This window comes from Petaurus breviceps, unplaced genomic scaffold (assembly GCF_028583685.1).
Source record: "Petaurus breviceps papuanus isolate PSGF00001 unplaced genomic scaffold, PetGlider_PUasm1.0 90743, whole genome shotgun sequence".
Classification (NCBI taxonomy): Eukaryota; Metazoa; Chordata; class Mammalia; order Diprotodontia; family Petauridae; genus Petaurus; species Petaurus breviceps.
In genome coordinates, this window is record NW_027187332.1 from 6506779 (window position 1) to 6518488 (window position 11710).

General features: G+C 34.7%; 1 protein-coding gene across 1 annotated transcript; it reads left to right on the forward strand.

Annotated features, from left to right (window-relative positions):
• Positions 1-9997: 9997 nt before the first annotated feature.
• On the forward strand, positions 9998-10429 carry LOC138145720 (small ribosomal subunit protein uS12-like). The gene has a single exon (XM_069067360.1). The coding sequence runs from the start codon at positions 9998-10000 to the stop codon at positions 10427-10429; it is 432 nt and encodes a 143-aa protein (XP_068923461.1).
• Positions 10430-11710: the final 1281 nt, after the last annotated feature.

An 11710-nucleotide genomic window follows, 5' to 3' on the forward strand; every position in this document is an offset into this window, starting at 1 on the left:
TTCATGCCTTGATCATTTAAATAGCCTGCTAATGGGTATGACTGCCTCAAGTTTATTCCTACTTCAATTCATGCTCCATTCAGCCACTACAGTGATTTAGGTCACCCTTGCCCACCAATTTAATACAATTCAGTGGCTTCCTATTGCCTCCAGGAACAAATACAAATGCTCCGGATTTCTTTCCAAGCCCTGTATAATATAGCCACCTCCTGCCTTCTCCAGTTTCCATACACCTTACTCCTTAGCAATACTCTTTGATCCAGTAACATTCATGTCCTGGCTGTTCCAAATATGAGGTACTCCATCTTTTATCTTTGGACATTTACTCTGGCTATCTCCTGTGCTTGGAATGTTCTACCTCCACTACTGCTACTGACCTCTCTGACTTCCTTCAAGTCCCAACTAAAATCCATCTTCTACATAAAACCTTCCCTAACCACTCTTAATTCTGGTGCTTTCCTTTTAAAAATCATTTTCTATTTATCCTATATATAGTTTGCTTTATACATATTTGTTAGCTTTCTCCCTCATTAAATTGTAAGTTCCTTGAAGGCAGGGACTATCTTTTGTCAATTTTTTGTTTACCCCCAATGCTTAGTAGAGAACCTAGCACATAGTAACAACTTACTGTATTTTTAAAATCAATAATACAACATTTTTTTTCATTAATATGGTGTTTTTTATATCAATCGATAGACAAATCATTAAATGCAATGTCTGTTACAATTAAGTTCTTATCTTAGAAGGGTAGCTAGAAGTTCCAATGGAGAATGCCGAACATGAATTCAAGAAGGCTCATTTCCTCGAGTACAAATAAGCCTTCAGACACTTACTGGATATGTGATATTGGGAAAATAACTTAACCCTGTTTGCCTTTGATTATTCCTCTATAAAATGACCTGGAAGATTCAGAGGAAGGCCCAGAAGGCATGGCCAGCAGAGGCAGGCCCAGAAGGGGCCTGATCAACTTGGAGGGCAAGTCTTCCCACCAACCACAAGGGCCACTACCAGACCTATCACCAAAAGGCTGGGACTGGAAAGAGTAAGGTAAGAAGCAAATACAGGGGCCCCTGTCCTGGACAGCAAATATTCCTGGGGCAGACACCTCATAGCCTAGAAATTTAAAAAAAAAGGCACTATCAGGACCTCCAAAGACCAGGATGACAGAGTGAAACTCACTTGCTCCAAACCCCCCCTCTGACCATAAAAACATAGTAACTCTTACCCAGGGCAAAACCCTCTACATTAAAGGCTTGGGATCCTAGAGGAAGGGCATGGTTAAGACCCTGCCTCAAAATGGGTAGAAAGCAGACTACAAAGACAAAGACTATGGAGTCCTACTATCCTCAGAGGGAGGAACCAAACTCATTCGAGACAATGTGGACTCGACACCCACAGCTGAACATCAATAGGGAATGAGTCCCTAGCACAGAGAGCTCTGCTAGATGAGATCAAAAGGAAATTTGAAAACAAAATGAGAGAGATAGAAGACAAAATGAATAATTCTATAAAAACCAAAATTGGAGAATTAGAAAAACATTATAATGAAGAAAATCTCTCCCTAAAAAGAAAAGTGTATGATATGGAAAAGGAGCTCCAAAAATTAACCAAGGAAAATGATTTGTTAAAAACTAGAATTAACCAAATGGAAACAAATAACTCTATGAGGAACCAAGAATTAGTCAAAAAAAGCAACAAGAATGAAAAATTAAAAAAAGAGGTAAGATACCTCAAAGAAAAAATAACTGACCTGGAAAACAGATCGATGAGTTATAATCTGAGAATCATAGGCCTGCCAAAAATCATGATTAAAAAATGATCATGGACAACATTCTCCAAGATCTCGTTAAGGAAAACTGCATGGAGATACTAGAACCTGAGGGTAAAATAGAAATCGAGAGAATCCACTGGACACCTGCTGTAAGAGATCCCAAACTGAAAAGTCCTCGAAATGTTGTGGCCAAACTCCAGAACTACCAGATAAAAGAGAAAATAATTCAAGTGGCCACAAAGAAACAAATCAAATATCGAGGGTCCACAGTGAGGATTGCACAGGATTTGGCAGCTTCTACACTGAAAGATCAGAGGCAGTGGAATACAATTTTCTGGAAGGCAAAAGAGCTAGGGTTAAAACCAAGGATCACATACCCAGTGAGAATGAGTATATTCTTCCAGGCAAAGAGATGGTCATTCAATGATATAACAGAGTTCCAGACCTTCTTGATAAAAAAAGTCAGAACTCAATGGAAAATTCCACCTCCAATTATGAAATTTACACTGATTTAGAAAGGTAAACAAGGAAAACACACACACACACACACACACACACACACCCTGCTATTTGATAAGAGCAAACTGGTTATAGACAAGTAGAGGGTATGAGTATAAAATACACAAAATGATGATTAAAAAAATCTTAGTAAGGGCTACAAAGAGACTGCAATGGAAGAAAGAGAATGAATGATTGGAAAAGGGTAAATTAAGCCACACAAAGAGGCATAAAAACTGTGTAGCAGAGGAAAAGAAGGGAGGGAGATGGGATTCATTTGAGCTTTTCTCTCATTGATTCTAGGGAAAGGAGGGAATAACAACTAGTTAAGGATAGGACTCTATGGAGAAGAAATGCAAAAAGTATCATTTCAGAGGGAAAGAGAGGATGGAGAGGAGCTTCGCATGAGATTTGTTCTTGGTGAGAAGAAGAAATAACATACTTTATTAAGTATAAAAATATCCTACAGGCAGTAGGAGGGTTAAAGGGATATGAAAGGGGGGGTGGTTAATAGTGAGGGAAGAAATAAGGGGAAAGGGGAGGTAAAAGGATTGGGGCTAAGGGAATACTAAGAGAGGTGGTGGTCAAAAGGTAAACTATTAATGGGGGGGAGGGAGAAGGGGGGAAAATATGAACATTAACAGAGGCAGGAAGAGGATGGAGGGAAAGAAACAGATAACAATCATAACTGCAAATGTGAATGGAATGAACTCTCCCATAACTTGGAGATGGATAGCAGGATGGATTAGAAATCATAATCCTACAATATGCTGTTTACAAGAAACACATCTGAAACAGAGGGATACACACAGGGTAAAGGTAAAAGGCTGGAGTAAAATATATTATGCCTCAGCTAAAGCAAAAAAAGTAGGGGTAGCAATCCTTATCTCAGATAAAGCAAAAGCAAAAATTGACCTAATTAAAAGACATAAGGACAGAAACTATGTCCTGTTAAAAGGCACCATCAAGAATCAAGCAATATCATTACTTAACATATATGCACCAAGTGGTATAGCATCCAAATTCCTAGAGGAGAAGGGAAAGGAAATAGAGGAAGAAATAGATAGCAAAATTATACTAGTAGGATACCTTAATCTCCCCCTTTCTGAACTTGATAAATCTAACCTCAAAAAAAAAAAAAACAAGAAGTTAAGGAGGTGAACAGGATTTTAGAGAGGATAAGTATGATAGATCTCTGGAGAAAACTGAATGGGGATAAAAAGGAATATACTTTCTTCTCAGCGGTTCATAGCACATACTCAAAAATTGACCACGTTCTAGGGCGTAAAAACCTCACAATAATATGCAGTAAGGCAGACATATTGAATGCATCCTTCTCCGATGATGATGCAATAAAAATTATATGCTATAAAGTGCCATGGAAAGAGATACTAAAAACTAATTGGAAATTAAAAAAAAATTAATCCTAAAGAATGAGTAGGTCAAACAAGAAATTATAGAAACAATCAGTAATTTCATTCAAGAGAATGAAAATAATGAGACAACATACCAAAATTTGTGGGATGCATTAAAGGCAGTTCTCAAGGGATGTTTTATATCCCTGAGTGCATAAATGATTAAATTAGAGAAAACGGAGTTCAATGATTTGGGCACGCAATTGAAAAACCTAGAAAAAGAAAAAAAATGAAAATCCCCAATTAAATATTAAATTAGAAATATTGAAGACAAAAGGAGATATTAATGAAATTGAAATTAAGAAAACTATTGAAATAATGAATAAAACTAAGAGCTGGTTTTATGAAAAAAAAAACAAAATTGATAGACCCTTAATCAATATTATAAAAAAAAAGAAAGAAGAAAAACAAATTTTGAGTATCAAAAATGAAAAGGGTGAATCTACCTCCAATGAAGAGGAAATCAAAGCAATAATTAAAAATTATTTTTTCCCAATTGTATGCACATAAATTTGACAGTCTTAGGGAAATGAACGAATATTTACAATATTACAAGTTGCCCAGACTAACTGAAGAGGAAGTAAATTACTTAAATAACCCCATTTCAAAAAAAAGAAATTGAACAAGCCACCAGTCAACTCCCTAGGAAAAAATCTGCAGGGCCAGACAGATTTACTAGTGAATTCTATCAAACATTTAAAGAACAATAGATTCCAATAGTCTACAAACTATTTCGGAAAATTAGTGAAGAAGGAGTCCTACCAAATTCTTTTTATGACACATGTATGGAACTGATACCTAAATCAGGAAGAGATAAAACAGAGAAATAAAATTATAGACCAATTTCCCTCATGAATATAGATGCAAAAATTCTAAATAAAATATGAGCAAAAAGCCTACAGCAACTTATCTCAAGAATAATACATTTTGATCAGGTAGGATTCATTCAAGGAATGCAAGGATGGTTTAATATTAGGAAAACCATCAGTAAAATTGATCATATTGACAATAAAACTAGCAGAAAACACGATCATTTCAAAAGATGCAGAAAAGGCTTTTGACAAAATACAACAGCCATTCGTATTAAAACATTAGAAAGTATAAGAATAAGTGGAGCCTTCCTTCAAATAATAGGTAGCATCTATTTAAAGTCATCAGCAAGTATTATATGTAATGCGGAGAAGCGAGAAACATTTCCCATAAGATGAGGGGTTAAACAAGGGTGTCCACTATCTACCCCTCTTATTCAATCTGGTACTAGAAATGTTAGCAGTCACAATTAGAGAAGAAAAAGAAATCAAAGGAATTGAATTAGGCAAAGAAGAAACCAAGCTATCACTCTTTTCAGATGATATGATGATATACTTAGAGAATACTAGAGAATAAAGTTAAAAAAAAAACTACTTGAGACAATAAATAAATTTGGCAAAGTTGCAGGATATAAAATAAACCCACACAAATCCTCAGCATTCCTATATAATTCCAATGAAATTCAACAGCAAGAGATAGAAAGAGAAATCCCATTTAAAGTTACTGTAGACATTATAAAATATTTGGGAATCTACCTGCCAAAACAAACCCAGGACCTATATGAAAACAACTACAAAACACTTTTCACACAAATAAAATCATATCTAACTAATTGGAAAAATATCAATTGCTCGTGACTGGGACGAGCTAATAAAAAAATGAAAATTTTACTGAAATTAAATTATATATTTAGTGCCATACTAATTAATTTACCAAAAACCTACTTTATAGAGCTAGAAAAAAATAGTAACAAAATTCAATTGGAAGAATAAATGGTCCAGAATATCAAGGGAATTAATGAAAATAAATGATAGGGAAGGCGGACTAGCTAAACCAGATTTCATTCTGTATTATAAAGCAGCATTCATCAAAACTGCTTGGTACAGGCTGAGGAATAGAGTAGTGGATCAATCAATGGAATAGATTAGTCACAGGATATTCAGAAGTCAATGACTATAGTGATCTATTGTTTGATAAACCCCCAGAAATTGGTTTTGGGGATAAGAACTCACTATTTGACAAAAACTTTTGGGAAAACTGGAATATAGTGTGGCAGAAACTGGGCATAGACCATTATCTAACACCATATACCAAAATAAAGTCTAAATGGGTGCATGATCTAGGTATAAAGGTTGATACTGTAAGCAGTCTCCTAAAATAAGGAATAGTTTACCTGTCAGACTTGTGGAGAGGGAAAGACTTTATGACCAAACAAGAATTAGAGAACATTATAAAATATAAAATGGATAATTTTGACTACATGAAATTGAAAAGCTTCTGTACAAAAAAAGCCAATGTAACCAATATTAAGAGGGAGGTGGAAAATTGGGAAAGGATCTTTACAACCTATGTCTCTGACAAAAGACTCATTTCTAAAATATACAGAGAATTGAGTCAAATTTATAAGAATACAAGTCATTCCCCAATTGATAAATGGTTAAAGGATATGAACAGGCAATTTTCAGAGAAATAAATTAAAGTTATCTATAAGCACATGAAGAAATGCTCTAAATAACTATTGATTAGAGAAATTCAAATCAAAACAACTTTGAGGTACCACATCTCATCAGTCAGATTGGCTAACATGACAAAACAGGAAAATGACAAATGCTGGAGAGGATGTGGGCAAATTAGAACACTAATGCATTGCTGGTGGAGTTGTGAAGTGATCTAGCCTTTCTCGAGAGCAATCTGGAATTATTCCCAAAGGATTGTAAACACCTTCATATTCTTTGACCCAGCAATACCAATCCTAGGGTTATATGTAAAAGAGATCATAGAAATGAGAGAAAGACCCATATGTACAAAAATGTTTATAGCAGCTCTTTTTTGTGGTGACAAAGAATTGGAAATTAAGGGGGTGCCCATCAATTGGGGAATAGCTGAACAAGTTGTGTTATATGCATGTTATGAAATACTATTGTGCTATAAGAAACGAGGAGCAGACGGTCTTCATATTTACCTAGAGAGGCTTATACAACTGATGCTGAGTGAGAAGAGTAGAACCAGGAGAAATTTGTACACAATTACAGACACAATGAATGTGTGATGACCAACTTTGATAGACTGGACTCTTCTCAGCAATGCAGTGATATAAGTCAATCCCAAAAAAACTTATGATGGAGAGAAATATGTGTGTCCAGAGAAAGAGCTAGAAAGAACTGAGTTTATATCCAGGTGGAAGCATAATACTGACCTTTGTCCTTGTCTTGTTTGGTTTTATGTCCTCTTTACCATTTTTCATTCCATCTGATACAATCCGTCTTTATAACTTGATTAATGTATAATAGGAAAGTATTTACAGATCCTATACTTGACTATATGCCACCATGGGGGGAGGGGAGGAAGGGGGACAAAATGTGAACCTCAAGAAACTGTGGAATTGAATCCTATTAAATTTGTAAAAAAAATAATATTATTATTGCTATTATTAGTACTAATAGTAAGCTAAAGGGAAACAAATGAATTAATTAAAATTTAAAAATATATATTTTAAAAAAATTAAAATGACCTGGAGAAAGAAATGGCAAACTATTCTAGTATCTTTGCCAAGAAAATCCTAAACAGGGTTATAAGTGGTCAGACATGAAGAAACACCTCCATGATAGATTCAGTGTAGTGTGAATAGTTCCCTAGTTCAACACGCCTTCTACCACACAAAGTCCTTATGTCTTATTTCAGGAATATGTGTGATAATGAATACATTGTATTTCCAAAGAATTGTGTGTGTGCCTCAGTACATACCTTTATTTGCTTACATTTCCAATTGTAAGTAAGACATTTTGATTAATTTGGTTAATTATACTTCATATTAGTATAATTTTTCTCACTTTCTCTTCCTAAATTATTTTATGACTGAGTAATTTTATTTATTTTCTACTTCTTTACTTTATTATGTTAGTTAGAATCTTCAAATAAAAAAGTTTAGGAACACTTTTCAAAATTGTCTTCGATTCTTCCCTTATCAACAACTCTTCTTTAGTGGTCTAGAAAGTACAAACTTCATTCCCTCAACTGGTTGCTTTGTATGCCTTTGAAAAATGTTGTCAGATACATGTTTCAAAAAACATATTAGACAGATTGTACTCTGCTGTGCTGTTTTCTCAACAGATGTGTAGGTAATTGAAATCCCTCATTATAACTAGGCCCACTGATTTAAAGAATTGTTTAGCTGCCCAGGAAAAAAATACATACATCCTTTCTGAAAAAGTGTATGTGTTTTATCATGATAAGCTATTCCTTGATTTCCAGCAGTTGTTTTTATTAATTCAGGAACTATATTTTTGAGATTCTTTATCTAATAACTTTAAGAAACAAAATTAAAGGTCTACAAACAATCAGCAATGAACTTCCAACTCAGTAAATAGCAGGGAGTGTCAGGAAAGGAATGAGGACAGATGTGAAGGAGGTATTCATTATTTAGTATTTTAGTTTTCCCCAATTTTATCTAACATCAATATTCAACATTCATTTTTAAAATTTTTAGTTCCAAATTCGCTCTCTCCCTTGCACCCCCATAAATTAAGAAAGCAAATAATTTTATATAGGTTTTACATATTTGGTCATGGAAGACATATTTCCATATTAATCATGCTGTAAAAGAAAACACAGACTGCCCAAAAAAATAAAAGAAAGAAAAAATTTTTTTAAAGCATTCTTTGATCTGTATTCAGATTCTATCAATTCTTTCTCTGGGGATGGAAAGCGTTTTTTATAATAAGTCTTCTGAAATTGTTTTGTATCTTTGTGATGCTAAGAATACCTAAGATATTCACAGTAGATCACCATAAAATTTCCATGTTATGTACAATATTCTCCTGTTTCTTTTCACATCACTTTGCATCAGTTCATGTTAAGTCTTTGTGGCATTTTCTGAAAGCATCCTGCTCATCATTTCTTATAACAGAATAGAATCCCATCACAATTGTATGCCACCACTTGTTCAGCAATTACTCATTTGATAGATATCCCTTAATTTCTAATTTTTGAGTGCACAGAAGAGCTTTTATAAATTTTTATACATAGATATCATTTTCTTTTTTTTCTTTATTTAAACTCTATTTTGGAATACAGACCTTGTAGTTTTATTGCTAGGTCAAAGGGCATAGGCCTTTGGGTATAGTTTCAAATTACTCTCCAGATTGACTGGATCAGTTCACAACTCCACCATTCCAATTCAGTTTTCCCACATCCCCTCCAAAATTTGTCATTTTCCCTTTCTGTCTTATTAGCCAATCTAATAGTGTGAGTTGGTACTTCAGAATTATTTTAATTTCCATTTCTTCAATCAATAGTGATTTAAAACATTTTTTTTCATATAGCTATAGATAGCTTTGATTACTTCATCTGAAAACTTACTTTACATGATATCTTTTTATCATGTATCAATTGGGGAAGGTTTTTTATTTTTATAAATTTGACTCATTTATATATTTGAGATATGAGGCCTTTATCAGAGTAACTTGCTTCCATTTTTTCAAAGTTATGATTGATAACTGTATTTCCCTCTACCCTATTTGCCCTCCATTTTTCCTATTCTCTCTCCTTTCACCCTGTCCCTTCTCAAAAGTGTTTGCTTCTATCTCCTCCCCAAACACATCCTCCCTTCTATCAGCAACATACACCCCTTTGTCTTGTTCCCTTCCCCTCCTACTTTCCTGTTGAGTAAGATAGATTTCTATACCCAATTGAGTTTGTATCTTATTCCTTCTTTCAGCCAATTCAGATAAAATTAACATTTAAGCATTCCCTACCACCTCCCCTATCTTCCCCTTTATTTATTAAAGCTCTTTATTGCCTCTTTTATGTGAGATAATTTATCTTAGAATGGACAAAGAACAAGAGTCCTGCCCACAGAACCAGCAAAGGGAACCCAGTAACCTTCTGACCCCTTACTATCTGTGGGCTGAGAGATATGAAACCAGCTTCTACTGCTCCTGAGTCAGTTGCTCAGAAGGCCTGTTCTTGGTTTGACTGGAGCCATTCTTGGCCAAGGAGACCTGCACTCAACTCTCATACCTGTACAACAGACCTTTGTTGTGGACCTTGTAAGTTGTGTTGGGCTGGAAACTTGTTTCACTATGTGCTTCTGTGGCTTCTACTAATCCAGAATTTGTTTTGAATTATTATTGAACAGTGTTCTGAGGTGTTTGGGGGTAAGTTCAGGCAAATTCCTTGCCTTTTCTTTGCAATCTTAGTATCACTTCCTGAAGGAGATACTTCTAAAAAAAGTTTGGGGAGAGCCCTTCTTTCTCTCTTTTCCTTCAGCCCAGATGGCAGCAGCATGGGTAAGTGCCGTGGTCTTCATACTGCTAGAAAGCTCCGCAGCCACCTGAGAGACCAAAAGTGGCATGACAAACAATACAAGAAAGCTCATTTGGGCACTGCCTTGAAGGCCAACCCATTTGGAGAAGCATCTCATGCAAAAGGGATTGTCTTGGGAAAAGTTGGTGTGGAAGCCAAGCAGCCCAATTCTGCCATCAGGAAGTGTGTGAGAGTTCAACTGATTAAGAATGGCAAAAAAATCACTGCCTTTGTTCCAAATGATGGCTGCTTAAACTTTATTGAGGAAAATGATGAAGTTTTGGTTGCTAGATTTGATCGGAAAGGTCATGCTGTTGGTGATATTCCTGGAGTCAGATTCAAGGTTGTAAAAGTTGCAAATGTTTCTCTTCTGGCCTTGTACAAAGGCAAGAAGGAAAGACCAAGATCATAAAAATTGTATGATGTCTTTGTCACAGTAAAAAATTTTCCTGTAAAAAAAAAAAGTTTGGGGAGAAATAATAGGAAGCATTTTCCAACTTAGGAGCATTAGCAAGAAACCAAAGAAATTTTAAGGAAACATGTATTTCTTATTATCATGTATGATAAAATTGGAGAATTGAATAATTAAGATCTTATCTCTTAAAAGATCTTTTTTTCACTCCAACTGGTTTAGGCAATAGCTTTTCATCTATAACAAAAAATATCTTAAAATTAAATTTGAATATGAATGTAATTTGAATCTATATTCTCTCTTTAGATACAATAGTCACTCCAATTGCTTCCTAGGCTTTTAAATGGATACAACAAAGTCTGAAATTTGAACTATGATAGAGATTAATTGGCAATAGAAAAATATAAAGGTCATATACTCAAAACAAACCACTGAAAACTTTTTTTTCCTCTTCATACTTATTGATATGTTCAAGACTTACCTTTTAACAGATTTGTTAGTAGTTACAACTATCTTCCTAAGCATTTTGTTCATACCTTCATACAAATTTATCTTCTCACTATCACATATACAAGCATTTTTAAAATTTTATTTTATTTTACCAATTTATTTTACTAAGCTGTAAAGGGTTGAATGGAAGGATTAAACAATCAGGTAACAGGAAATTTGCCATGGGCTGCTCAGTGTCCAGCACTTAGCATGATTCAGAGATGTGAATAAGAAATGACCAGGCCATGCGGGTATTTCAAGGAAGAATGATGAACTCCATTTATTGATTCTTAGCACAAGGTTTTTATAGAGCAATGAGATAGAGGATGAGGACTCAAGTTTTCTAATAATTACCTAGTCTGTTGTATCCTGGAAGTAGCACAGATTAGATGATTTGATAAGGATTTGTTATCTAGGAGACCAAAGTCTTAGGGTAAGACCTACTTCAGGTATCTGCTAATATAGCCGCAGTCATAAACAGATACAATTGAGAGCAAACTTCAAAACCAAACCTGCAATCCTCAAAAGACATCATGTTTAGAGCTGACCACCCAAAAGATAACTGAGTGCTAAATCAAATATTTTGGCTATCACTAACTAAAATATTAGGGTATAGCCTATTGATCTCAGAACTCAAGTAACATGCTTATAAGTGTAACCCATAATAAAGAACTCAGGAGCTAACTTAACAAAAAGTCGCATCTCAAAGAGATTCTTGTTCTAAAGTCCACTATTAGTATTTAATATCTGAGTTCTTAACCAGGTTTCTTTGGCTCCCCACATTTCCCCCTT